We start from the raw sequence: 26,614 nt of genomic DNA on the forward strand, positions 1-26,614 counted from the left end.
ACCTTAGCAGGTTTCAGTAACAATGAGATCACCTACAGGATGATTGCACCTCTGTACTTAGAGCTGGTTGTGGCCACTCTTATTAGTAATGTTACCATAGGGTCCGATTTTTTTTTGATAACTATTTTATAATCTATACTCTTTCTCTTTCCACCCCCCCCCTCCACACACACACCTGAGCATCTCAAAAACTGGAGATGTCTTAGTAAAATAGAGAGAATTTGCCTTTCCATATAAATGGAGAGAGTCCAGCATTTTAAAATAGTGTTTGATGTTCAAACTGGTGGCATTTGAAATGCAGCAATCAAGTGAGAGCATTCATTTTCAATGCACTCCCTGTACTTAAAATAAGAAATGTAAGAATTACATAGAAATTGCTAAACAGAAACAGGCAGTTAAACCCGACAGTTTGTGTTGGTGTTTATCCTCTGCATGAGCAGTACTCTTAACCCCGCTCTGTTCCCATATCCCATTTATCTAACCTATTCTTAATTGTTAATATGGTCTCTGCCTCAATCACTAACTCTGATGCGCATTGCACAACCTCTCAACCTTTTGTGCAAAATGTTTCTCCAGCTCTGTCCCAAATATCTTGCATTTAATCTTGTATTTATATCCCCTTTACTAGACACCTCAACTATTGGAAACAGTTTATTTTTATTTACTGTATCCCATCCCTTTGTAGCTTCAAACACCTCGATCAAATCCCCTTGAATATCCTCTTCTAACAAAGATGGCCATGATTTTTTAAAGTCTTAATATTTTTTCAGACCAATTAGCACCCTAATGAATCTGCACTGTCCTCTTTCTATTCCCTCGGCATCTTTCCTATAGTGTGGTGTCTCAAAACTTTGCACAGTATTTCTTACTAAAGGTTTACATAGATTCACCATTATGTCTTGACTTAATATTCTATGATCTTCCCATAAAATCCAGCATTCCATTAGCTTTCTTTAAAAGAATAAAGCCATAACATGTGAACCCCCAAATCCCATTGCTCTTCTACGTCACCCACTTTTCCTTTATTCAAAGTATAGATTTTTTTAACGATGATGTACCATCTCACATTTACTGACATTGGATTCGATCTGCCACTTTTGCCCATTGTACCATCTTGACATTATCTCCTTCCAGCTTTTTTTGGTTCTCTGAATTATTTAATACGCCTCCTATTTGAGACTTTGGACATTCTAGCCCTATGTCCTAATCATTGTACACAGTGAAGAAGAGCAGTCCCACAGCAGAACAGTGTGAGACACCTGAACCCACTTCCAACCACTCTGAGAAGCTGCCCTTAATTCTTGGTCTCTGTTTCCTCTCTTCCAACCAGTTTTCAGTCCAATTTATTACCTTTGCCCTAATTCCATACCCCTTGATCTTCTCTACTGTTCGCTTTCTGAAAGTCCATATGTACCATATCATAGCATTTCCACCATAAAGTGAAAGTTTTGAAGAGTTGTATCCATAACAACTGAAATGGGGAAGTTTAATCCACTCTGAAGTTATTCATAACTAAATAGATACTTCAAGGGATGACCGATTTTAATTGTTTATACCAGTCAGAACTACACCAATTACTGATAATGAATTCATTCCTGAATCTATTTGTGATGAATGATGTAGTCATACAAATAATGCACCACAGAAACATTGATGTCTAGAAGTTAATTTTGGTCTCTGGAGCTTGCTGTTAATCCTGCAAAAGTTCAAACATCAAATAATCCATTATTATTTACAAGTGCATTTAGATTTATTTTACAGATTTTTTTCTCTAGATTCTTAAACTTTTCGTTCAGAACTCCCATTACTATATTCCCCAAATATGTCCGTTCTGTGTGTTTGCTTATAGTACATTTGTTTGCTATTATGTAACTGTTTAACTTGAAATCATTGTGAAGCATATTGTTGACAAAATGTGATTATTTTGGAAGGTTTTTAGTTTGCAGTGGTGATCATTTCAAAGATGTCTTCCACCCTACTCCCAACATGTTAATCTGGCCTCCGTGTACGCAGTAATTTTTTCTTCCTTTGCACAAAGGCCGTTCCCATTTGTAGCTTCCATCATCTTCCTCCCCCAGACAGTCTCACATTGTTTGGGTGTCACTAAAGGACATAGTGTTAATATTAACTCTGTCATGGGATTTCAAACTGTCAAACCATCAAAGTTATTTCTAAATAAATGTGTTACGGGGGTTAGAGTTCATTATGTAATCTAGGAATCATGGAGGCAATACTGTCAATTTATTGGTTGGAAGAGGATTAATATTCAGAAACAAAAATGCACAATATGTTTATTTTCCTGTTGCAAGTAATTGACGATTTTGTAACCAAAGCAACCAAAAGCAATTGTAAATTCCCAATGGAGAACAAGGCGAGTTCCCAATGCCTCTGTACAGCACAATTGATTCTTTCCACTTACTTTTGATGATCTGGTCAAAACTACCTAAAAATGTTGTAGACTTGATACTCAATTTTTTTTTTAAATTCAGTGTGCTGGGAATACTTGCTTGAAATATTTTTTCAATGGTAGGCTTTTTGAAACAAAAATAATCTAAACTTTACTGAAATAAGCACCTCTATTTGTTTGAAAGGGATTTCTGGAAGTTTCAAAATAACTTTACTGGAATCCAGTAGTTAAAGTAATCTTTTAACTTTTGATTAATGTGGGGGGAAAAACTACACTGATTAAATGTTGGGGTATGTTGAAATATTTAAAAACCAGTAGGTACCACTTCCAATAAAGTTTTCAACTAATGTGCATACATATGTAATCCATACACTTAGTTGCTGTTTGTAACCTAAATAGAGACTTCTGCAGGCTTCTGTGCAGTTAAACTGCTTTACATTATACTAGAAATGGCTGGCACAGGAATTCCATTGTTTCAGCCTGTCAGCAATGGGATCATGATACCTTTCCAAATTACCTTTTGGAAATTGCCTCCGAGATTTCATTTGTGAATTGTAAAATATTAGCAAACTGTGGTGAAGAATTGTGTATTGATAAATGAAATTTTTTGAGTCAAAAGGAAGGTTCAGAAAAGTTATTTGAACTTCATCTGCCAATTCACTGCGAAAATAAAATGTTATCTTGCTTGATTTTAAATGCTTCACTTGTAGTCCAAAACTGCCCTGCCCAGTGGTAGTAATGTTGCAATTCACCAATTCCCACAGTTATTGCAGTGTTTTGTGTTTGAGTGCTGGGCACCAAGTCCCATGTGCTTTCCTAATCTGTGTTGAATTGAGTGCATGACGGGAATAAAATGTAATTATTACTGAGCATTGCCTTCTTAACACTTGTCACAGGATGGTGAGATTCCCAGGAGATGAAGTAGAACAGAAATGTTCACTGAGAACATCCAATACTCCCACATCAAATTGCTGCAGTGTTCTGAAAAGGAGCATGGAATGAGCAAATGGCTGTGCTCATCCTAAGTAACTGGCAGATATTCGGATCAGAATCCCGAGTGTAACTTTACTGGAAGTTTTATTACTGAATTAAGCAAAGTTTACATGTGTTTTTTTTTGGCTACGTTACATAGTATTTACAGGCATGCGCATTGAAAGTCTTGCATAGTTCTGTACATTTCAGCAGCATTATGTAGTCAGGATTGAGAGCTGGAGTAGTTCTTGGATTTGCAGGCTCACTGAATATAGGTGAGCTCTGGGGCCATATAGTTTTACCCGCTGTTTAGGTGGACAATGCCCCTCTGCATTGTTCATAGGATTTCTTCATTGTAAGGGATAGTGTTTGTGATGATTATCTTGTTTTGATGAAAGCTTTAATTCCTTGCTTGTGTAAGGTTCCACAAGCATCCGAACTGTCAGGGCCCTGCCGAAGTGACCAATTATCTGCAGCAATTTCAATGGAAAGTCTTGGCAAGCTGTTTGACTGCCAAGAGCATTGCAACCTGGGATATGCTCTACCACTATCGCAAAACATGTACTTCCAGCAGGGGTCACTGGATAGTGATCCAAAGCAGTTTGATTTCCTCTGTTCCCACTCTTAGCCTGTTGAGGGCAATTGTGGTGCATGACTGCAGCCTTGGGTTGGAGCTAACTGTACAAGCCGGGAATCAAATCTGTTTCCTGTACTGCATGGCTCGGCTATTCACTAGAAAAAATAACTCTGCCACCAGGAGAGTAGTGTGATGATTTTATAAACCATATATAGAGTGCTATTTCTATATAGTGCAGACGTGTTTATACCATGAGTAGAATGTATATTAGTGAGTAGGGATAAGTGAACCATTTCCTGTCTCACGGTTCTGTTTGTGATAACCGAACAGCTCAATCAAATGGGTAAGATTTCAAAAGTGTGTCCACTGGGAAAGAAAGACATTGTAACTGAAATGTTACTACTTGAATATCTTGCAGTGTACTGCCCAATTTCTTTTTACCCACATTCTAAATAACAAGATTGTGCACAGTAACTGTTTGGTTCAAGCCAGTTTTGACAAAAGAATAGATTTTAATGTGTTGAGATTTCTGTCTTGGTTTTGAGCAGATGCCTAAATGAGGCCAGCATTCCAAGCTGAACATCTGTTTGGTTTTTTAAAAAATTGTCCAAACAGAATATGGAACTTGAAACTATCGCTTCAGTGAGCTCAGCATTTGATGTGGAACCTTTACTCCCATGCATGCCTCTCGCAGTTCTGAGTCATTCAATCCACTGTGACTAAGGGTGTATCCTCAATTGCTGTAGCATTTTTGCATCCCATCCAAATCTCAAATTTTCCATTCTAAATTCTGTAGAAGAAAGTCGTTTGTTTGGAAAGGTTATGGCCCCGAAAATGGCGCCTGAAAAAAAACGCGCTATTCTCGAGCACTTTGCAGCTCGATGTCTGCTTGGCGCGGCGCACAGGGGGCGGAGCCTACCACTCGCGCCGATTTTGTAAGTAGGAGGGGGTGGGTACAATTTAAATGAGGTTTTTTCGTGCCGGCAACCCTGCGTGTGCGAGTTGGAGCTTTCGCGCACACGCAGTGTGAAGGAAACATTGGCACTCGGCCATTTTAAAAAGTGCTGCAGAAAAAGTGAAAATTTGTTTATTGAACCCTTGCAAAGGCTTGTATTTTAATTTTTTAATAAAACCAAATTGCCCTTCCATGATCAGCACTGAGGCTTCTTGCAGCTTTCTCCCTCCCGTCCCTTCCCCCCCCCCCCCCCCCCCCCCCCCCGCTGTCGGTCGGGCCCGACGGAAAACGGCTGCCTCAAGTAATGAGGCTTCCTGCAGCCTTCTCCCTTCCCCTGCCGTCGGTCGGTCCCGACGGCAAACCGCTGCCTGAAAGGCCTGCCTGAAGCACTTTCACACAGGTAGGAACATGGTTTATTTAATCTTTTCTTTGCTTATAAATTTTTATTCAGGTTGGATTTATTTGTATAATATTTGTATAAGTATAACTAAGGATTTATTAGGAATTTAATGACTTCCCTTCCCCCCCACCCCGTTCCCGACGCCTAATTTGTAACCTGCGCCTGATTTTTTAATGTGTAGACAAGGTTTTTTCAGGCCTACAAAAATCTTCACTTGCTCCATTCTAAGTAAGTTTGGAGTACGTTTTCACTGTGGAAACTTTCAAATCAGGCGTCAGTGGCCGGACAAGCCCCCTTTTGAAAAAAAAATTCTGTTCAAAAGTGAAACTGTTCTACCTGACTAGAACTGACTAAAAATCAGGAGCAAATCATGTGGAAACTTGGAGCCTATATGTGCAAATATGCACAATAAGGGTTTCAAATATAGCTTGTACTGGAAGAATTGAGTTTGGTTTAAATCTGAAATGTGATTCCAATGTTATTTTGCAAGCAACAGTTTTGGCCAAATGATGAAAGTCAAGAAAAAGTGATAAACTAGAGAAAAATGATAAAAACATAAATGTGATTCAAGTATATAAATCCAGAACTACAGCAGGCAAGTAAACTCTGCTAGTATGGACATGCAGATGCTGTATGATATTTTAGCAACGAGCGAGGGAAAAGGTTAGGCATTTCAAATTCTGTTCTGTTGTAGTTACTGAACAGCTCTTGTAGTGATGAGTAAGAGGCTTGCATCATTCTCAATAATCTGACAAAGGGAATTTTGCAAGAAATCAAATTGCTTTACTGAGATTACCTTTATTTTTTGTTACCATAGCATCAAACTGGAGAGCGGGTTAAATGTTGAGTCAGCTGTTTCTGTGGAAAGCTTTTGTGCACTTGATAGAAAACTTTCTTTCCTGAACTAATTAAGGCTCCAGTGGTACTCCAGCTATCAGTCCAAGACTTATTTTGGCTGCAATGTGGGGCCAGCAGATCAGAGTTATACTGCTGGCTTCTGCATTATTCTTGCTGACAGTGGTGGTATAATGTGCCCTATCAAATAAAATAATATGCAGGTAGCCTAGTAGATATGCTGAAGTATTAGAATCCTAACTAGAGGTCTGAAATATTAATAGCAATCTCTGCTAACATGGGTTCATGGACTTTCTCTAAAAGTTGTGTTTGGCATTCTCAACTAGATTTGAGGGAAAGGTGTAGGGGAACGTCAAAGAAGGGAGACTCTTGTATTACTTCTAATGGGTTAACTAAGATCAGCAATTGGTTGGTCTGTACTTTTTTTTTAAATTATCTTGCCAATTTTCTCCTCGAAGGTATTGATTTCTTGTGGTACCTTAGGTGCTAGTTGCTCTCCTGTACTTTCCCAAATGGCTATAATTTTATGTGAGTCTCGTTTTCGAAGCTGATCCCACCCTCACCTAAGGTCAATATGATGCACCCTTCCAGCAGGAGTCTGTATATAGTTGGGTGGAAGGGGGGTGACTGTGGCCACTTTTAGGTTTTTATTCCCCTTTATCTGAGGAATATCTGTCGATTGTGCTGCACCTTCTGCGACTGGCTGAGCACAGACCAATAATTAAAGCAGGGACGCTCATGATCTGTGTGGCTCAGGTACTTGCTGGATGAACTTTTTGAACCATTTGAGAATTTGGTTCCGCTTCTAGAATATGGGCTTGCAACCTGTTTTCCAGACTGAGGCGAATGGTGCAGATGCAGAGGGCAACTGAAAATGTGTATACCCATATTAGTAAAAGAAAATTATATTGCGAAAGACCTTGGATGAAGTGTCAAAGCCCATAGCACAGGATACCATCAAGGTTTAAAATAGTTGGAGAAAAGGTGCAAGGTAAATCAAGGAATAATTGTTAGGTGATACCAAGCTTATTTTAATCACTTGTAAATTGTAGAAGGAGCAGAAGGCTGAAGGAACTCTGGGAAAGGAATGTGTTACAGTGGGGGGGGGGGGGGGAGGTTATGCAGAGTCTTGATTGGAACACTAATGATGTAAGGAGTTGGCAGACAAGTGTTTTAAGAGCTTCGCGTGTTAATGAATAACTCTGCAATAAAGTTGTAAACGCTGCAATTTTTGGAGATTTCAGAATTGTTGAGATTTGGAGATTGGTGAAATGATTACAGTCTCGGCAGCATTCATGTATCTTGAAGTGGAAAGAGCTGAGAAGGTCTGGCAGGCCAGATTTCAACCTGGAAGAACTATTGTACAAATGGCACTTTGTAAACATTCATCAGTTCTTTCATATTGTCAAATTGACCAATTGGGAGTGAAGGCTAATCTTAAATTTTTCAAACAAAATTATGAATGGCAAGAATATCACTAAGTGCAATGGTTGGCAATAGGTGCACAATAGTCAGGATTTTGGATTATGTAGTGTAAGGTGCATTGCAGAGCTTACTGATCTATGGGAACTTTTCTTGCAAACATTGTTTATTGCTCGAGTACAATTTGGAACCACACTCGCATGGGATTGGATGTACTGAGCATCTGGCCATGCTATTAAGTTAGTTATAGCATATAATCCATGAGCAGTGTAGCTTTGAAATAGCTCATTAGGTGTAATGCAAGGCTTCCTGACAGAAAACACTTGTTAAACCAAGGAAATGGGTTAGTTCAGTCAATATAATTAGAGACTGTACAAATAGAATCATTGTTTGGGGAAGGGGGGCAGGAAAGGACCAATTTTTGGTAAGCCTCTTGAATTTTGCTTCAACTAAAGTTTTACTTGCAATTATAAGTTCTTTTGATTTTGTGCCTTTTTTTAAAAAAAACTTAAATTGGTCCTGCACCATACTATATTGAGAGCAATATGAATCCAGCACCATCTCCGACTTTAGCCAGTGCATGTGAATATTACTTGCTAAATCCTGAGCAGCCTGATGACTAGTACAGTAGTTTTCAAATGTATCTATAACAATAGGGCATTTTCCAACACTTTTTTTCATCACAAAATACAGGCCTGCTTATCCCATGAAGCGAAATGTAACCTTGTCTGTGCTGTGACTGGAATGTTCTGTGCCTCGGGCCAGTATTCCAGTGACTTGGAGATTTGGTTCAATCAACTAATCTAAAGAAACCGAGACTGCTGCTTGTGTATATCTGGTCCAGGTAGCTTTTAAAATATCAGAACAAAAGTCATTTCTTGAATAAGTAAGAGGTTCCTGATCTTTTCTCAATAGGGAGGTAAACAAGTTCTTCATCAATTATATATTCCAGGCAGATAGGGTGAACTGTAGCTGTTTGATCATCAAACTCATCGCTCAGGCCTAGTTTCCTGCTGACAGTTTGCTTGTTTTCAAAGAGACAGCTGGCACAGATGAGAGCTAACAAGAATAGGCAAGATAGATGTTTGAAGGAAAGGGGAATTGATGGATATATGAACAGGGAAGGCTCATAGGATTAAGACAATTGCGCATGTGCTGCACTGACTCTCTACAGGACTTCATTTTAAAATGGCGTAAATGGCACTGAAGCTCTTTTTTCAAAAAAAGAAAGACTTGCACTTATATAGCGCCTTTCACGACCTCAAGATATCCCAAAGTGCTTTACAGCTAATGAAGTACTTTTGAAGTGTCGTCACTGTTGTCACATAGTAAACGCTATGTTACAACAGGTAAGGTCATGCATTTGCACTTGGGGAGGGATGTGTCCTTTCTGATTTCTAAAGTGCAAATGGATCATGTTACAATGTGCAAAGTTAGGCTGGGCGGTTTCATTTACACATTCCAGAGAAACTTCAGCATGTGGCTGCTTCCCTTGGAGGATAAATCGGAGAAACGGATGCAGTTCAGTTAGTACAAATAAATGCATTCATAAATATTGGCCAGGACACCAGGGATAACTGCCTTGCCCTTCTTCGAAATAGTGGCGTGGGATCGTTAGCATCCACCTGAGAGACCAGATGGGGCTTCGGTTTTAATGTCTCATCAGAAAGACGCCATCTCCAACAGTGCCGCACTCCCTCAGCACTGGTGTGTCAGCCTAGCTTTTTTGTGCTCAAATCTCTCTGGAGTGGGGCTTGATCTCATACCTTCATACTCTGAGGCGAGAGTGCTATCCACTGAACCAGGCTGACACTGCAGTAATGGAGAGGTTTTTGCACAGTTTCCTTGAAATAGAAAGCACTGGTACTCATTACACAGCCTAGGAATGCAACTCATCTCCTCATCTATGGTCCACAGCAGGACACTGCTCCATGTGTCTCCACATTTCCCCTCATGGTCCACTTAGTTGGGAATTCCATTGAAGTGGAGACTCAGTGCTGTTCACTCTCTTCCAGCTGTCAGAAGGTGGGGCTACACCAGCCAACGGACAAGGCGAGACTTCTGGTCCTTTGCGCCTGTCCCACACATTTGTACTGTGGAACCTGAGAATGTTGCTTCCTTGCTCCCTAATAAAGAAAACTGGAGGAAGAAAGGTGAACAGATAGGGGAAAAAAAGAGACCATCCACAAAGGGAAGTGTATACCACTCGGTAGGAAAGATGCAGAGTAAGAGTAAATGAACATGTCCCCTCAACCCCGGTTATTTTGCTCCTCTGATTCCATTCTTGGGTTATATTTTTACTATCTTGAGTGGTTAGTTGAATTTGACTGTTAAACATCTCTTCCAAGGTCTTCAGTTCCATTTTATAGCCAATAATTAGGAGGTGTGTGTGTGTGAGCCAAGGTGTTGGCACAAAAGCCAGTCTCAGCCCATCAAGCTCATTCTATCTGGTGGATTACTTGCTTTCAGACCCCTTCTCCCACCCCTCCAGTAAATAAATGGTTTATTATCCATGGATTTTTTTTTCATTTGCCCCAAGCCTCAACCCTTTACTATCATCATCTTCTTTATATTTTAGCTTTTGTCTTGGCAATGTCGTCTCTCTTCTTTTTGGTTTCTGCACAAATATTTAGAAATGTGGGATAATATTCTGACCTTTGGAATTGCACTAAGTTCCACTGAGGGGAGCAGCCATGATATGAAAGAAAATTGGGAGCAGAGTTACTTGATATGTGGGAATAGGATTTCTTACAAATATAAAGGTTTTTTTGAAGAGGCAGGCTAGGAGGAGTGTTGCTGGTTGCTAGGAAATGGTGCCCACAGCAACCAACAAATATCAGTACATTGGCAAATGCAGTGGTGTCAAAATGTAGGTTTAGATTAGCATAGATGGCTATTTCTATTTCCAGTAATGTTCAATATAGATATTGTGAAAGAGTCTTGATAGTTTCATTTTATTTTAAACTGCACTAGTTGCTGGTTTGTTGCTACAACACCTGAATTGATCCTTACATACCCAAACCGTTAACCAAGGACGATCACAGTGTATGTATTTTTTTTCATGAAATGGAGCTTGCAGTGCTACTAGCTGAATATTTGAAACCAATAAGACACATAAGGGTAGATTTTCCTCTTCCACGCCACAACAGAGTGGTGAGTTTAAAATGAATGGGTAGAAAAATTTGAGCAGCGTGCATTTGATTTTGCAGTAAGGGCTTCCACCCCAGCGCTAAACAGGGAAATCTGCCCAATGATGTGTAGCCCACAACGGCCAAATTTCAGTGTATAGAATGAACTGCATGTACAATTTTGAAGACTGATTTTCGGAAGAGTTTGGATTTTAAAGTTATGTAAATGGAGTATTTGTGCTTTGATTCCTTAATCAGTGATGACAAACCGAAACAAAGGACCTCCTCTGCATAAGTTTAGCAACAGGCCTCCATCTAATTGGCACTGGTCCAGTATTTCTGCTGATGTCCCCTTGTGTATAGCTACTAAAGAAAGAAGTTACATTTATAAAGCATCTTTCATAACCGCAGGATATCCCAAAGGGCTTTATGCCAATGAATTACTTTTGAAGTGTAATTATTGTTATTTTGTATATACACATCAGCCACTTTGAACACAGCAAGGTCCCACAAACAGCAATGAAATAAACGGCTAGTGAATCTGTTTTGGTGGGGTTGGTTGAGGGATAGAACTTGGCCAGGACACTGGCAGAACTACCCTGCTTTTTTATTGTTGAATAGTGCCATGGGATCTTTTACATTCACTTGAGCAGGACTGGACCTTACTTCAACACCTCGTCCAAAAGCCAGTACCTCTGATAGTGTCACGCACTCTCAGTACTGCACAGAAGTGTCAGTCCAGATTAAATACTCAAGTCTTGGAGTAGAGCTTGGACCCATCACCTTCTGTCTCGAAGGCAAGAATTCTACCATAGAGCTTACTATAAGCTAGCGTTTGGGCTTTTCAAACTTACACCCATTTTTGGTCATTAACCATCATAGCAGGCTAATTCATTTTAAGTTCACCGCTCTGTTGTAGCATGAAAGAGGAAAATTTACCCCTCCGTGGTTTCAAATATCCAGCTAGTAGCACTGGAAGCTCCTTTTCATTTAAAAAAACAAATACATCCACTGCGATAGTCCTTGGTTAATGGTTTCATTTTTTACCTCTCATTTATTGTGATTTGAAGAAAGATTATTTATTGACTACCAGGCAATATTTGTCCAATTGCATAGTCTGATAGGAATTGTTGAGATTCAATTTATCCCAATTTATTTGGACACAAATATGATTGATGTGTTTGACACTAAGTTGCTGTACTTGCATGATGGGTACCCAATAAGCATGCCAGAAAAAAATTAGAGCTTGTCCATTTCAGTGTTAATTTTTTAACGGCATGATAATTCTAAGTTGCTGTCAAAACAATCTCTCCAGCATTGAGCATTGTGGTCCCTAACAAAACTACAGCACAGAGAAAAACAGCAATCCTGAAACCTGTATTGCACACAGCACAGGCATAACCATGATATCCTCCACCCAGCAACCCCACCCCAATCCCCCACACCCAACAAACATGAAATCAGAAGGTACAATGGCCCAGATTTTGGGGTAAGAATAATGGTGAGGCTGACAGCACTCACCATTAATGAGGAGTAAGTAAAACTAAAACTTCCGGTGACCGCACGTGCACAGTTAAACATGGAGATCGGGAAATGGCATTCAAATACATGAAGGGTGTGAAGTTGTGACACTTCCCCTCTAGATATCCACTATCCATGCCAGAGAACTTGGGGCTTGTCCATTCAAGTGTAAATTAATTTTTAACTTCTTAAATAGGCCAAATAACCTCTCGAGCACTGAAAATCAACTTTTACAAGTGTGGTGTCTCATTCCTTCAGATTTTAAATATTGTTGGAGATGCTAAAAAATGTAAATAAAACATGTTTTACTACATTGTTTCTTTTTCCTCTCTGAACGCCACCTTCGTGCCTCTTTACTTTGCTTTTTGTACATGATTTTTTCATATTCTAACTTACACGTCCTGCTTCAGACTCTGTTCTGCTCAATAACTATTCTTCAATGTGATTGGTTAAGGACGTATGTAGATGCTTGCCCTGTTCATGCGGGTCCCAGATCCCCTGTGGAGGATGCTGCACCGAAATGGATTTCTAATTACAGTGCAAAATCCCACAGAAAGTCTTTGGACAAGTGTAAGTCTAATGAATGGCTGGTGCTGTTCATTCACCGCTGAGAGCGAAATCTGACCCAATATCTTCCTGCTAAGGGCACTGACTTTTGATTAAGTTGTTTCATGAGTGTCAGCGGTGCTATGATTCCTCACCGAGGTGGCCATTTATCATCTGAGTTTTGAGTATCACAATCTATTTGACTGTGGATGGCAGCAGAGCCAAGCCTAAGCCTGATGCCCTCATGCCCCCACTATTCAGGAGTATCGCAGGATAACGAGCAGCAAAACAGCGCCCCCACCCCTCCTCCCACCTTTTCGCCTCTCTAAGCTCAGGAACATGGGGATCAATTATAGTAACCAACTGCTTCCCCTGGTATCAGCTCAAACCAGGGTCCTTGCTGGCCTGCATGGCTTAGGGCGGCGATGCAATTGACGCAGCAGATCTGGTAAAGTGATGACTTATTTGAAAAGAATTTATGATGTGGAAACTGGCATTGTGTAACAGAATTGTCCTTATAAATATGAACACTTCTGATCCTCCAGGAGAGAGAATATTTTTTGAAGCAGTGAGCTCTATTTGCAAGGAAATGGTTATAACCACAGTTGAATGCAGCTGACTTATCTCTATGAAATACAATTTAGTATCTTTCTTCCTTCTTGCAGTCATGGTTGATATGTTATTTGAAGTACTTTACATGGTTTTATACTTTGTAGGTTTTGTTATCTTACCTAGTGCAATAATATTTTATCTCTCTTTTAAGGAATTGGAAAAGTGAAACGGAAACCAAGTATTCGAGACACTGCATCCAATGCAGATGCCGATGGCTATGCTGACAATGGAGAACGTCTGTATGACTTGAATGCTCCTGCTTATGTCAAATTCAACTACACAGCAGAGAGAGATGATGAGCTTTCATTGGTTAAAGGGACAAAAGTTACCGTCATGGAAAAATGCAGTGATGGATGGTGGAGGGGTAGTTATAATGGACAAACTGGTTGGTTCCCTTCAAATTACGTTATGGAGGAACCCGAGGGCACCACAATGGAACCTGTGGGCTCATTAACAGAGAGACTAGCAGTTGTGATCAATGCACACAATGTCAAAGTACTGCATGTTGTGCAGGCTCTGTACCCATTCAGTTCTTCAAATGAAGAGGAGCTTAATTTCGAGAAGGGTGAAGTGATGGATGTTGTTGAGAAACCAGAAAATGATCCAGAATGGTGGAAATGTAGAAAAGCTGATGGGCAAGTGGGTCTGGTACCCAAAAACTATGTGAATATTGTGCAGACATCACCACCGGTCATTAGCGTTGGTCCAACACCACCTCGATGTGACTACATAGGAGCAGCAACCACTGGCAGGTTTGCAGGTAGTCCGTGGTATTATGGAAAGATTACAAGGCACCAAGGAGAAATGGCTCTGAATGAAAGGGGCGTTGATGGAGATTTCATCATTCGAGACAGCGAGTCATCGGTAAGTATTTTAGAATTCTGATTTTCTGTTTCCAAATAACTTCTCACAGTATTCCAATAATCCTAATAGGAGGCATGGTAATGATACGTTTAGCTACACTTAACTTTCTTTAATACATGTAATCCTTTTGGAATCCGATTTGTGACTGATGGCAGAGGACTATGCTATGTTTTTGCACAAATTCCTTCTGGACAAATTTCTCAGTGAATTTAATGTGGAAAAGCATCAGTTTTGGCATATCCTTGTCTGCTGTACCTGGATTTATTGGCCTTTTACCAGAAGTCTCTAGAACACTAGTATATAAACCCAATTTGAAAAGGTACGAATAATAGGATGCGACATCCCTCTTTTTCCAACCTTATAACTTGGATTATACATATAATAGTTCTTGTATTCTTCGATTCTCTGTCATCGCCTTGCTGTCCTCCCTGCGGATTGAAGCAAGGCATCAAAAACAGTTGCTGAATATAATCTTGACAATCTAGATAGAGAAATGTAGGCCCTAAAATTCACGGTCCCGGGAAGGAACGTTACTGCCCATTTGTGGCGGCCATTTGTCAAAATCGAATGGCCGCCGCTTTGGGCTCAACTGGCCGCCCCGATGTAAATTCGACTTGGGAGGTCTTGCAGTGTTGTGGGTCACCATCGCGATCGACTGACTCTCGTGGTGGTGTGGGGCTTGCGGCAGTAGTGACACGGTAAAAGTGCGCACCGCTGCCGCTCCGCCCCCGGACACATTGTCACTGTTAAGAAGCCGGCCCTTTAGCTGACGGTGCTCCCGTCAGCTTTTAGGGCTGGTGCACAGTGGCAGAAATTTTGGAGCCGGTTTAGCTCGATGACAGCAGCTGAGTTGCCAGCAGAGAAGTTCAGTAAGAGATCATCTGGGGGAGATCTGCGAGCTCCGGACAGGACGAGATCCCGGAGCCAACTCCATATTACTCAGCAACGTCCAGAAACCTCTTCAATGGACCGGAGGAGTTCAGCACAGAATCTGCACTCGAGAGGGGGAAAGGGAAAGGAGAAAGAGATAAAAGTGAAGAAAGGGAATAAGAAACAAAGAGAAAATTTGATTGGGAGAGAGAGGAACAGAGAAAGAGAAAAGGGGGGAAAAAAACTCGAGAGCGAAAGAGAAATAGAGAGAAAATGGAAATCTCAATCCAGGGGCTCAGACTGGAAACGTCGCCCCAGCTCAGCATTTCGAGCGGTAATAAATGGGAATCTGTTCAACCTCCGCCGCCTCCAGGCTAGATCTAAGGTCGTCCTATCCTCTGTCATTGAACCACTTGCGTCTGCGCACACTCAGAGGACAAACTTCAAGCCATCGTCAACAGCTTCACCGAGGCGTATAGGCCTTACACTAAACATCTGTAAGATAAAGGTCCTCTACCAATCTGACCATGCCACACAGCACTGCCCCCGATTATCAAAATCCATGGTGAGGCCTTGAACAACGCGGACCATTTTCCATACCTCAGACGCCTACTGTTAGCAAGGGCAGACTCGATGACGAGGTCCAACATCACCTTCAGTGTGCCAGCGCAGCCTTCAGTCGCCTGAAGAAGAGAATGTTTGAAGACCAGGACCTCAACTCTGGCACTAAGCTTATGGTCTACAGGGCAGTAGTGATGCCCGCCCTCCTATATGGCTCAGAGACATGGACTATATACAGTAGACACCTCAAAGCACTGGAGAAGTGCCACCAACGCTGCCTCCACAAGATCCTGCAAATCCATTGGGAGGACAGACGCACCAACGTCAGCGTTCTCACCCAGATCAACATCCCCAGCATCAAAGCACTGACCACGCTCGATCAGCTCCATTGGGTGGGCCACATCGTCCGCATGCCCGACATGAGACTTCCAAAGCAAGCGCTCTACTCGGAGCCGTGACACAGCAAGCGAGCTCCAGGTGGGCAGAGGAAACGCTTCAAGGACACCTCAAAGCCTCCTTGATTAGGTGCAACAGCCCAACCGGCACGTGGGAATCCTTGGCCCAAGACCGCCCAAAGTGGAGGAAGAGCCATCCGGGAAGGCGCTTAGCACCTTGTGTCTCAGCGCCGAGAGCATGCAGACATCAAGCACAGGCAGCGGAAGGGGCGTGCGGCAAACCAGACTCCCCACCCACCCTTTCCTTCAACCACTGTCTGTCCCATCTGTGACAGAGACTGTAGGTCCCACATTGCACTGTACAGTCACCTGAGAACTCACTTTTAGTGGAAGCAAGTCTTCCTCGACTGCGAGGGACAGCCTATGGTGGTGATTATGCTCACCTTACATTATACAGCAGCCCAGATACAGGTGTGAAAAATAAAGATTTAATACATAATCAATATAGCTACAAACAACTACCAGAACAATAAACAGTACAGAAAAATAACATCTAAACATCATTTACCACCCTTGTGCATTTCCTTATAATCCCTCTTACGCGTGCCTAACCTGCGACTTCGCCTCAGTGTCTCTCCTGTGGCTGTCTCATGGGTCTGGGAAAGCTGCTGTGTTCCCTGTGTGGAAGCTGCAGATGTCCTTCTAGGATGCCCTCGAGCAGCTTTGGGCCTGGATGGGCCGGCTGCAGACTGGCCAGCACCCTCCTGGGAGGGTTCAATCTGGCTTGGCTCGGGTGAGGCCATGCGTGGAGGCACTGGCGGAGTGACTGTCTGGAGCCAGGAATGCTCCAGGGGCGGCACATTACCACCACCACCACCAATCTGAGGGAGCTCAGGTCGGTGCTGTGGCACCACACCAAAAGGTCCCCCATGGCCTGTGGTGGACCCAGCCGCGAAAGCAACACTGAGGTCTTGGGGTTGGGTGGAATCCAGCTGAGAATGCATGCGAGCAGCCACAGTCTGAAAGCCACCAGATATGACAGCACTTAGACGCTCTGTCGACTCTTGCAGAGCTGCGGCCATCCTCTCCAAAGCAGCACCGATATGCTCGTTCCCTCGGGCCTGCATTGCAATGGCAGCTGCCACAACACCCGAAAGGTGAATTACCCGTGGGAATGACATAAGACCACAAGAAATAGGAGCAGGAGTCGGCCATACGGCCCCTCGAGCCTGTTCCGCCATTTAATACGATCATGGCTGATCCAATCATGGACTCAGGTCCACTTCCCTGCACGCTTCCCATAACCCCTTATTCCCTTATCGTTTAAGAAACTCTCTCTTTCTGTCTTAAATTTATTCAATGTCCCAGCTTCCACAGCTCTCTGAGGTGGCGAATTCCACAGATTTACAACCCTCTGAGAGAAGAAATTTCTCCTCATCTCTGTTTTAAATGGCGGCCCCTTATTCTAAGATTATGCCCCCTAGTTCTAGTCTTCCCTATCAGTGGAAACATCCTCTCTGCATCCACCTTGTTGAGCCCCCTCATAATCTTATAACACCCCAATTAAGATTGCAAATTTCAGCTTTGCAGGGCTAATAAGACTTGAACACTTTTTATGGTCAAAAAGCTGAATTTGGATCCAATGGCCGCCGCAAACTTTGCGGCACTAATCGGGGAAAAGGCCTTAATACCGCCAGCTTTCTGGCTACACTGAATTTCGGCCCGTAGTCTTTTTATAAGGTAGGTGACTACCAGTGGGATTAGAAATACAGAAAGTTACTGTGATATTGAGAAATGTTTCTTCTGCTCCTGATTATTGCCCAGTGATATTCAATGGTGTGTGTGTATGCATTGTGTAAAATAAGATTGTAATCTGCATTTAGAATGTGCATTTTTAAAAAGAAACCTAATCAAGCTTGATTTTCACTTCTTCTTTCACAGCCCAATGACTTTTCGGTGTCCTTGAAGGCCCAAAATAAAAACAAACACTTCAAGGTACAGTTGAAACAAGGCCTCTACTGCATTGGACAGCGCAAGTTTGACAGCATGGAAGACTTAGTGGAACATTACAAAAAGGCGCCAATTTTCACAAGTGAACAGGGAGAGAAATTGTTTTTGGTTAAGCCTTTATCTTAATGGAGAAGGGAAAAGATCCACTGAAATGGATTGTTTTTGCAGGAAAAAAAAAAGCAATGGAGGCAAGGAAAATCATCATGATTTTGAACAGACTTACTGGCAATAATGACCTAAAACAGATCCACTTTTAATTTTTCAATTTTAACTACATTTGTGTTCCATTTGCATTGTACTGTTGTTTAATTTTGAATAGCTCTTTCTTGTATGTAAAGATTTTGTGCCTTGCTTCTGTTGAGCTGCTCATTGTGAACACACTGCCTACAGTTACCTTTCATCACCAATTCCTTTCTTTCACTTTCTCCAATAATCTTGAATCTTTTTATATTTCACTTACTGAATATAATTTTATATATATATATGGCAATAGCCCACTTAATAAATCTTACTACAGATCTTTGATTATCTTTGTGCTTTGGAACCTTATTGACTAGTTTGTAATGTGTGAGATGTGAGGTTTTATGTATTGTATGTTTGGAATATTCATTTGCCTTTTCTCAATGTTGTTCAGTTATTCACAAGTAATATCAATCAACTGTGGTTTAATTGGGTTTGAATTCTTTTGGGAAAGAGTGCAAATTGCATCAGGATAAGTGCTCTAGTATGACATAAAATGTGGACATACCAGATTTTGCCTTAATCTTTCAGACCAAAGGCCGTGTATAATTACTGTAATGTTTATATATAAAGTTACAGTTTAATCACACTTTGGTAGGTCCTGCATTGGGGTGTGACTTCAGTAATATCTTTAAAATGTTAATTTTTGGCTGTATTTAACTCTTAGGTTAATTGTAACAGAACTGCTTTTCGTTCTGCCATGGTTGATCACAGGCTCCACTTAAAGCTAGCTTTGATAATGGTTTATATTAGGGATCCACCATGTATTGTGCTGTTTATCTTGTAATACAGTTATAAAGAATATCACCATTTAACAGATATTCTACAGTCACTGATTATATCAGAAGTATTTTTTCTGTTTTTCTTGAAGCTCCAATTGTATGTCCGGAACTTTTGGCTGCATAGCTGTTAACCTGACATCCATAATGCACCTGTGCAGCTGTAATACTGTATAGGCCACTGACTCACTATATTGTACACCCTGGTCAATGCAAGGAAACTTTTGTTCTATTGTAGGGAGGGGCGGGGGGGAGGCGGCGAGAAAAACAAACACAAAGGTAGTCAGTTACTCAGACGTGAATGTGACAACACATAGTTTGTGTACTACACAGATCACTTTATAGTATCACTAGAAAAGCTGTGTCTGAGTTATCAGAATTTTGAATGATATTATTTATCTTTAATTTATACTAAAGCCCATCCCATGGTTATCAGATTCATTCAAAGAGATGATGTGTATTTTTACTGTTTTAAGATATCAATTATACCAGGAATTACACCAGAGTCAAGGAAAAATGTTTTACTTTGTCTTGTGTAACTTAGACCAGAGGTCAGAATCTTGTTGGAAGCACAGATGAAAAGAACCTATATAGCAGCACGTATGCTGACACTAATTTCCTATCCTGTTCTGTGGTTGTCGATATAGGCAATGTGAAGGGATTTGTAATGACCGATGCTTAATGAGTTGGAGCATATTTTTATATATTGAACTTTAGTCAACCAAAGGGTTTCTGAACCCTGGTCTTTTGATGTTTAATATTGTTGTAAACCTATAGAAAAAGTTGCTAAGTATAAAGTGGCGTTTGGGAAGCTATTCTCAAAGCCATTCACACATTGTTTCTAATCCACTTTTTCATTATTGAAATTGCTTTACCATATGTGTATATCCCTTTTTCAAATGTCAAAAATAACTGTTAAGTATAAAATACTGTGAAGTCAAATTCTTTTTTGCTGTTTTTTAGTGCAGCAAATGTCCTACATGCTTTTAGAAACTTATAATTTCCAAGTATGGTTGTGTTTAATTATTGCAAAACCCAATAAAGTTTGTAAATCATCTCCTAATTTTATTTTATTGTTTCTCTGAAAAACTTATTTTCCTGAATTTAAATAAGACGTGTTTGTATTAATACCATATTATTACAGGACAAAAGGACACAGCCCAAAATTGCCACTACGATCTACAGAATTCTGAGGCAAAGTATAGTTACAGCAATTCCAATTTGTCAAATAACCAAAATTGACACAGTGCGAAGTGACAATCTTGAGCTTTCCTTCCTTCCTTCCCTCCTTCCCCAAAGGACTGGAGGATCGCAAATGTTACATCCTTGTTCAAAAAAGGGGAGAAAGGTCATTACTGGCCAGTCTGTTTAGTGTCACTGGTAGGGAAGCTTCTAGAAAGAATAATCCAGGAGAAAATTAAAAGCCACTTGGACAAGCATGGACTAATAAAGGAGAGCCAGCACAGATTTGTTAAGGGCAACTTGTGTTTGACCAATTGAGTTTTTTGATAACGTAACAGAAAAGGTAGATGAGGGCAGTACAGTTAATGTTATGTATATGGACTTTCAAAAGGCGTCTGATAAAGTACCACATATTGGGCTTATTAGCAAAATTGAAGCCCAGTGGACAAAAAGAACAGTAGGAGCATGGACACAAAATAGGCTAAGGGTTAGAAAACACAGTTGTGGTGAATGGCTGTTTTTTTTAGATAGAAGGGAGGTATACTGTGGCGTTTCCCACGGTTCAGTACTAGGACCACTGCTGTATTTGATATATATTAATGACTTGCATCGGGGGGGTACAAGACACAATTTTGAAATTTGCAAATGGCATGAAACTTGGAAGTGTAGCAAACAGTCAGGAAGATAGTAATCGACTTCAAGAGGACATAGGCGGACACATGGCAGATGAAATTCAACACAGAAAAGTGTGAGATATATTTTAGTAGAAAGAATGAGGAGAGACAATACTTACTAAATGGTACAATTTTAAAGGGAGTGCAAGAAGAGAGAGACCTGGAGGTGTTTGTGCACAAATCTTTGAATGCGGCAGGACAGGTTAATGAAGCAGTTCGTAAAGCATATGGGATCCTGAGCTTTATAAATAGAGGCAGAGTACAAAAGTCAGGAAGTTATGCTAAACCTATATAAAGCACTAGTTTGGCCCCGGCTCGAGTATTGCATCCAATTCTGGGCACCATACTTTAGGAAGGATGTGAAGGCTTTGGAGAGCATACAGAAGAGATTTACTGGAATGGTGCCAGGGATGAGTGATTACAGTTACGTGGATAGACTGGAGAAACTGAGGTTGTTCTCCTTTGAGCAGAGATTTAATAGAGGTGTTTAAAATCATGAAGGGTTTAGATAGAGTAAATAAAAAGAAACTGTTTCCCATGTCTGTAGGGTCAATAACGAGAGGGCACAGATTTCAGGTGATTCGCAAACGAACCAGAGGCGACATGAGGGAAAACCTTTTTATGCAACGAGTGGTTAGGATTTGGAATGCACTGCCTGATAGGGTGGTGGATGCAGATTCAATAGTAGCCTTCAAAGAGGAATGGGATAAATACTTTAAGGAAAAATTGCAGGGATATGGGAAAGGAATGTGGGAGTGGGACTAACTGGATTGCTTTTTGAAAGAGCCGGCATAGACGTGATGAGCCAAATGGCCTCCTTCTGTGCAATCTATTCTATGATTGGTCAATTTGTTAGCCATGTCTGCTCATTCAGGAAGACAAACTTTTTTGTTCGCTGGGTTTTTAAGAATCAACAGATAACAAAAATTGGAAGGTACAAAAGGAATAAAATAGTAGAAAGGCTGCAAGGAAGAATTCATCTCAGCTGTGTTAGGACAGAAAGCAGTTTGAACGCATGCACGTTAAGTTAGACTCCCTCCAAGTAGGCTAGTGTATGTGTGTTCTTTATTTTATAACATTACACAAACAGAAGTTGAACAATTTGTACCAAGTGCCTATCTGTGCTGTATTCTGTTTTTCTACGGTGGAATGAAGCAGCTTCTGAACAGAACCAAACAACACCTCCCCTAGTGTTAACTCGGTCCACTTTCGGGGAGATTAAATGAATATGCATGTTTAAGACCAGAGATCCAGTCCGGATCACACTCCCAGGCCCAACTACCACACTAGTGGATACAAGGCAGTGAGAGGCAACTATAATTTTTTTTAAAACAGGTGTGATTGATACCACTGAACCCGAGCAGATACCTGTTACGGACTGAAATCTTAGTGCCTGGTAACGTAACCTAAAAGTGCATAGAATGTAAAAAGAACTTTAAGCCTTTAATCATGCTCCTTCCACAGACCCCTGTGCAGTTAACTCTTGTGGGATCGCCCGTTCTATTTAATTTCCTGAGGGGAAGTTTAGATAAATAAACCCCAATTCTCTGACATATGAACTATTCACCCCAGCCGTATAGGAACTATTGAGACTCATGGGATTATTTAATATTTCAGTCTATATTTATCTTAATTTTCATATTTAAATGAATGTATTAAATATTTTTTCTTCTCTCAAAGCCATGGCCCCTTTTATAGAACAGCAGCCTACAATGCTGTTCTTGAGACCAACAACCTGTTAATGGAAGATCCTGTCTCTTAAAGTGTAAGATAATTGGAAAATCTTCCTGACATGAATTTAGGGGTTTTATCCCATGATGTTTTAAAATATTTTTCTCTCTTTTAATGTCACCATTACATAATGCCCATAAGCTTCTTCAGGACTGCAACAAATGGTGGGTTTGATTCCAAGCTCCACTAAACCCTGATGGTAAATTAATCAATTTGAATAATGGGCAATTCCATATGTTGATTACATTTTAAATATCACAGATTGAGTGGGGGGTGGGGGGAGGGGGGTTGTATTTTCCATTGCTGTTAGGTGTCAAAAACATAATAAGCTACCCAGTAAGTGAACATTATTAACTCGGGAGTCTCCTAAAGATCTATCCTTGACCCCGTTTTCCTTCCTCTGCAGGCTTACCCCTCAATGACATCATCCCCAGGCAAGGGGTCAGCTTCAATATGATGCCTAGCTCTGCTTCCCTGCCACTTCTGTGCTTTCAGACTGCCTGTCTGAAATGGTCTTGGATAAGCCTTAACTTTTTCATTCAGCTGCTCATATCCTATGCTACACTAAGCTCCAATCACTGATCACTCCCATCTTTGTGGACCTGTGCTGGTGGCATGTCTCCCAATTCAGAGGAACAAAGTATGAACAGAGATGGGCAATGTTGCTCAAGTGGAACTGGTCGATCTTGCCATTGGATTGGACTATGTTTTGTGGCATTTATACTTGGATAATGTGTTTATAGATCAGTATTTTTTATTTGAAACTACTGATTGAAATATACAAAAGTTTTAAATACACTGGTATTCTGGGCAGGATTATCAATCTTGAAATATTACATGTTCACCAGGTTTTAAACATAACTCAAAATGAGGAGATTTGGTGCTTCATTTCACATATACAGAATTTTTGTTTATTGTACTTTAAAAAAAAAATTTGTAGAGTTTAAATATATTTACCAACATAGTTCTGTTGACCACAGTTTTAGATGTTTCCCATTGCTGTTCTACATCATTATTTGTCAGTATTGTCCATTTTATTCTCAGTCCTTCAAAATCAGATTTTTCTCCAATCTATTACCCTGGTCTTACTCATGCTTAGGTCCTGTTCAATTATTATCCTAAACCATATTATATTATGGCAACTATTGCCAAAATGTTTCCCTACTATTACTTCTCTTATCTGCTCTGGTTCATTCCCCAGTAGTGAATCCTCCCTAGTTGGGCTTCTTGCATATTGGGTTAGAGTCCTGTACACATTGTAGGAACTCCATTCCCTTATCCCCTTTACCTATCTCTTCTGGCCAATTAATTTTGGGATAGTTGAAATCCCCCATATTATTCTGTTACTTATTCACCTAATTTGTTTGCATATTTCTTCCTCTAACTCCCTTCCATTATTAGATGGTCTGTAGACTAACCCTATTAGGGTGATTGATCCTTTTTTATCTCTTGTCTCCAGTCACACGGATTGTATTTCTGTCTTACTGATGGTGGTATTACTTTTTTCTACTGCCATTATATTACCTCTAATAACCACAGCTACTCCACTTCCCCTTTCTCCGTCTATCTTTTATAAATATGTTGTTCCCTGCAATGTTTGTTCTGATTTTTCTGTAGCCATGTTTAAGTAATCCCAACTATATCTGGTTCCTCACAATGTATTATTGCCTCCAGTTCCCTTGGACACTGCATTGCTGTACAGAGAGTTTCACTTATTTTTAAAAGCAGTTCTTCTCTCTTTATTTTTAACCATCTTTTTACACTCCTATGACTGTATTACCTGGCAATGTCGGTCCCATGCTCTCCTTTCCTGTTTTGTTTATATTTAAACTAATTTTATTTCTTGTAGATCCCGCCCCTGTCTTACTAGTTTAAAGCCTTTGCCACCTCCCTATTTACCCTTACCGTTAGGACACTGGTCCTACTCTGCTTTAGGTGGACCTGCCCCAGTACTGGTGTCAGTGTCCGATGAAAAGGAAGCCCCCTTTCCCACACCAGCCCTTTAGCCACATGTTAACTTGCCTGATCTGTCTGGCTCTATGCCAATTTGCACATGGTTCGGGCAATAATCCAGAGATTATTACCCTTGCGGTCCTGCTTTTGAATTTAGTTCCTTACTCCCTCAGCAGGACCTCGCCCCTGTTCCTACCTATGTTATTTGTTCCAACGTGGACCACAACAACTGGATTTACTCTCTCCCTTTCCAAATTCCTCTCCAACTGCCTCGAGATATCCCTTACCCTGGCAACACACCCTTCAGGTCTCTCCTTCATAGAAACATAGAAACATAGAAAATAGGTGCAGGAGCAGGCCATTCAGCCCTTCTAGCCTGCACCACCATTCAACGAGTTCATGGCTGAACACGAAACTTCAGTACCCCCCCTCCTGCTTTCATGGTTGCAGAGGATGCTTTCTATCCCCCTAATTATAGAATCCCCTATCACTACACTATTTCTATTCTGCTCTTCTCCCTCCCCACTGCCCCCTGTCAGCCTTCTGAGCCACGGTGCCTTGGTCTGCATCGTGGTGTATTTCCTGCAGTCTTTCTCCTTGTCCTCACAGGCAGCAAGAACATTGTGCCTGTTGAACCAGACCAGTGGCTGGCTTCCTAACAGTCACACCCTTCCCTTCCTGAACCTGTGCTTTCCTCTGGCGTGTGACTGTATTCTGGATAAAACTATCCAGAAATTTCTCCCCCCTCCCTTATGTTTCGGATTTCTCTAACTCGTCCTCCAGCTCGATGAATGAGCCAGAGTGATGCAAGACAGAGACATTTCCTGCAGACGTTGTCTACAAACTCCCACATACCGCAGAACCGACAAATACCCTGCCCTGTCATCTCTAGTCATTTTTATTTACTTGTTTATTGATTGCCTGAATTCAAATTAGGTATACAGCTTTTGTAAAAACAAATTACTTACAGTTTGAAAGATTTTGCTTCAGTGTCCGTGTGCATTCTTGAAGTTGCCCTAAGAGTCTCGAGCTGATTGTTCACAGCCAATAAATTCCAGACATTGGAAACTGTAAGCATCTTATATTTTTTAAAAGGCCTGGGTGCGTGCATCTGCTTAGGAACAGGAAGCATAAAGAACAGTTATGTAACCAGGCTGGATGTAATCCAATGCTGTGTGCACATGAGCTGGTGGGACTATAGAAATGCAATGACCAGGATGGACAGTATCGGTTATAAAATTAGTTTGCTATGAAGCAGTTTTGCTTTATTTACTTTTGGGATGGAAGGGGGTCTTGGAGGTCCCTTTTTTCAAGAAAAAAAAATCTGGCAGAGTCTATGATTAGAATGGATTGTAGATGGGCTGTGGCCATGGAATAGACCAAATAGCTATTTCTCATCATTTTTTTAAATTCTGTGAATTATGTTGTAAAATCTGAAGGAAAGACATGTTGGACAACTGATGCAACGAACTGCTTTACAAGTAGGTGCCTTTTAAAAAATATATATACATGTTGGATATCTAGGCTGCATTTAAAAGTATATTACTGGTCAGTCCAACCCCGCATAACAGCGCATTTGGAAAGCAGTGACAGGATCGGTCCAACATGGATTTATGAAGGGGAAATCATGCTTGACAAATCTGGAATTTTTTGAGGATGTAGAGTGGACAAGGGAGAACCAGTGGATGTGTATTTGGACTTTCAAAAGGCTTTTGATAAGATCCCACATAAGAGATTGGTGTGCAAAATTAAAGCACATGGTATTGGGGGTAATGTACTGACGTCGATAGAGAACTGGTTGGCAGACAGGAAGCAGAGAGTCGGGATAAATGAGTCCTTTTCAGAATGGCAGGCAGTGACTAGTAGGGTGCCGCAGGGTTCAGTGCTGGGTCCCCAGCTATTTACAATATACATTAATGATTTGGATGAGTGTAATATCTCCAAGTTTGTAAATGACACT

At 40.9% G+C, this 26,614-nt stretch overlaps 1 protein-coding gene across 3 annotated transcripts in view; it reads left to right on the forward strand.

Annotated features, from left to right (window-relative positions):
* Positions 1-20,093, forward strand: part of LOC139265286 (SH2/SH3 adapter protein NCK1-like) — a 248,713-nt gene extending 228,620 nt beyond the window's left edge. For all 3 annotated transcript variants that reach the window (XM_070882237.1, XM_070882238.1, XM_070882239.1), the window contains 2 exons: positions 13,547-14,259; positions 18,027-20,093. In XM_070882237.1, coding sequence (XP_070738338.1) covers positions 13,547-14,259; positions 18,027-18,221 — 908 coding nt within the window. In that variant the 3' untranslated portion in view covers positions 18,222-20,093. The remainder of the gene's footprint in view (positions 1-13,546; positions 14,260-18,026) is intronic.
* The last annotated feature ends 6,521 nt before the right edge of the window (positions 20,094-26,614 follow it).

The sequence above is a fragment of the Pristiophorus japonicus genome, chromosome 6 (genome assembly GCF_044704955.1).
Source record: "Pristiophorus japonicus isolate sPriJap1 chromosome 6, sPriJap1.hap1, whole genome shotgun sequence".
Lineage (NCBI taxonomy): Eukaryota > Metazoa > Chordata > Chondrichthyes > Pristiophoridae > Pristiophorus > Pristiophorus japonicus.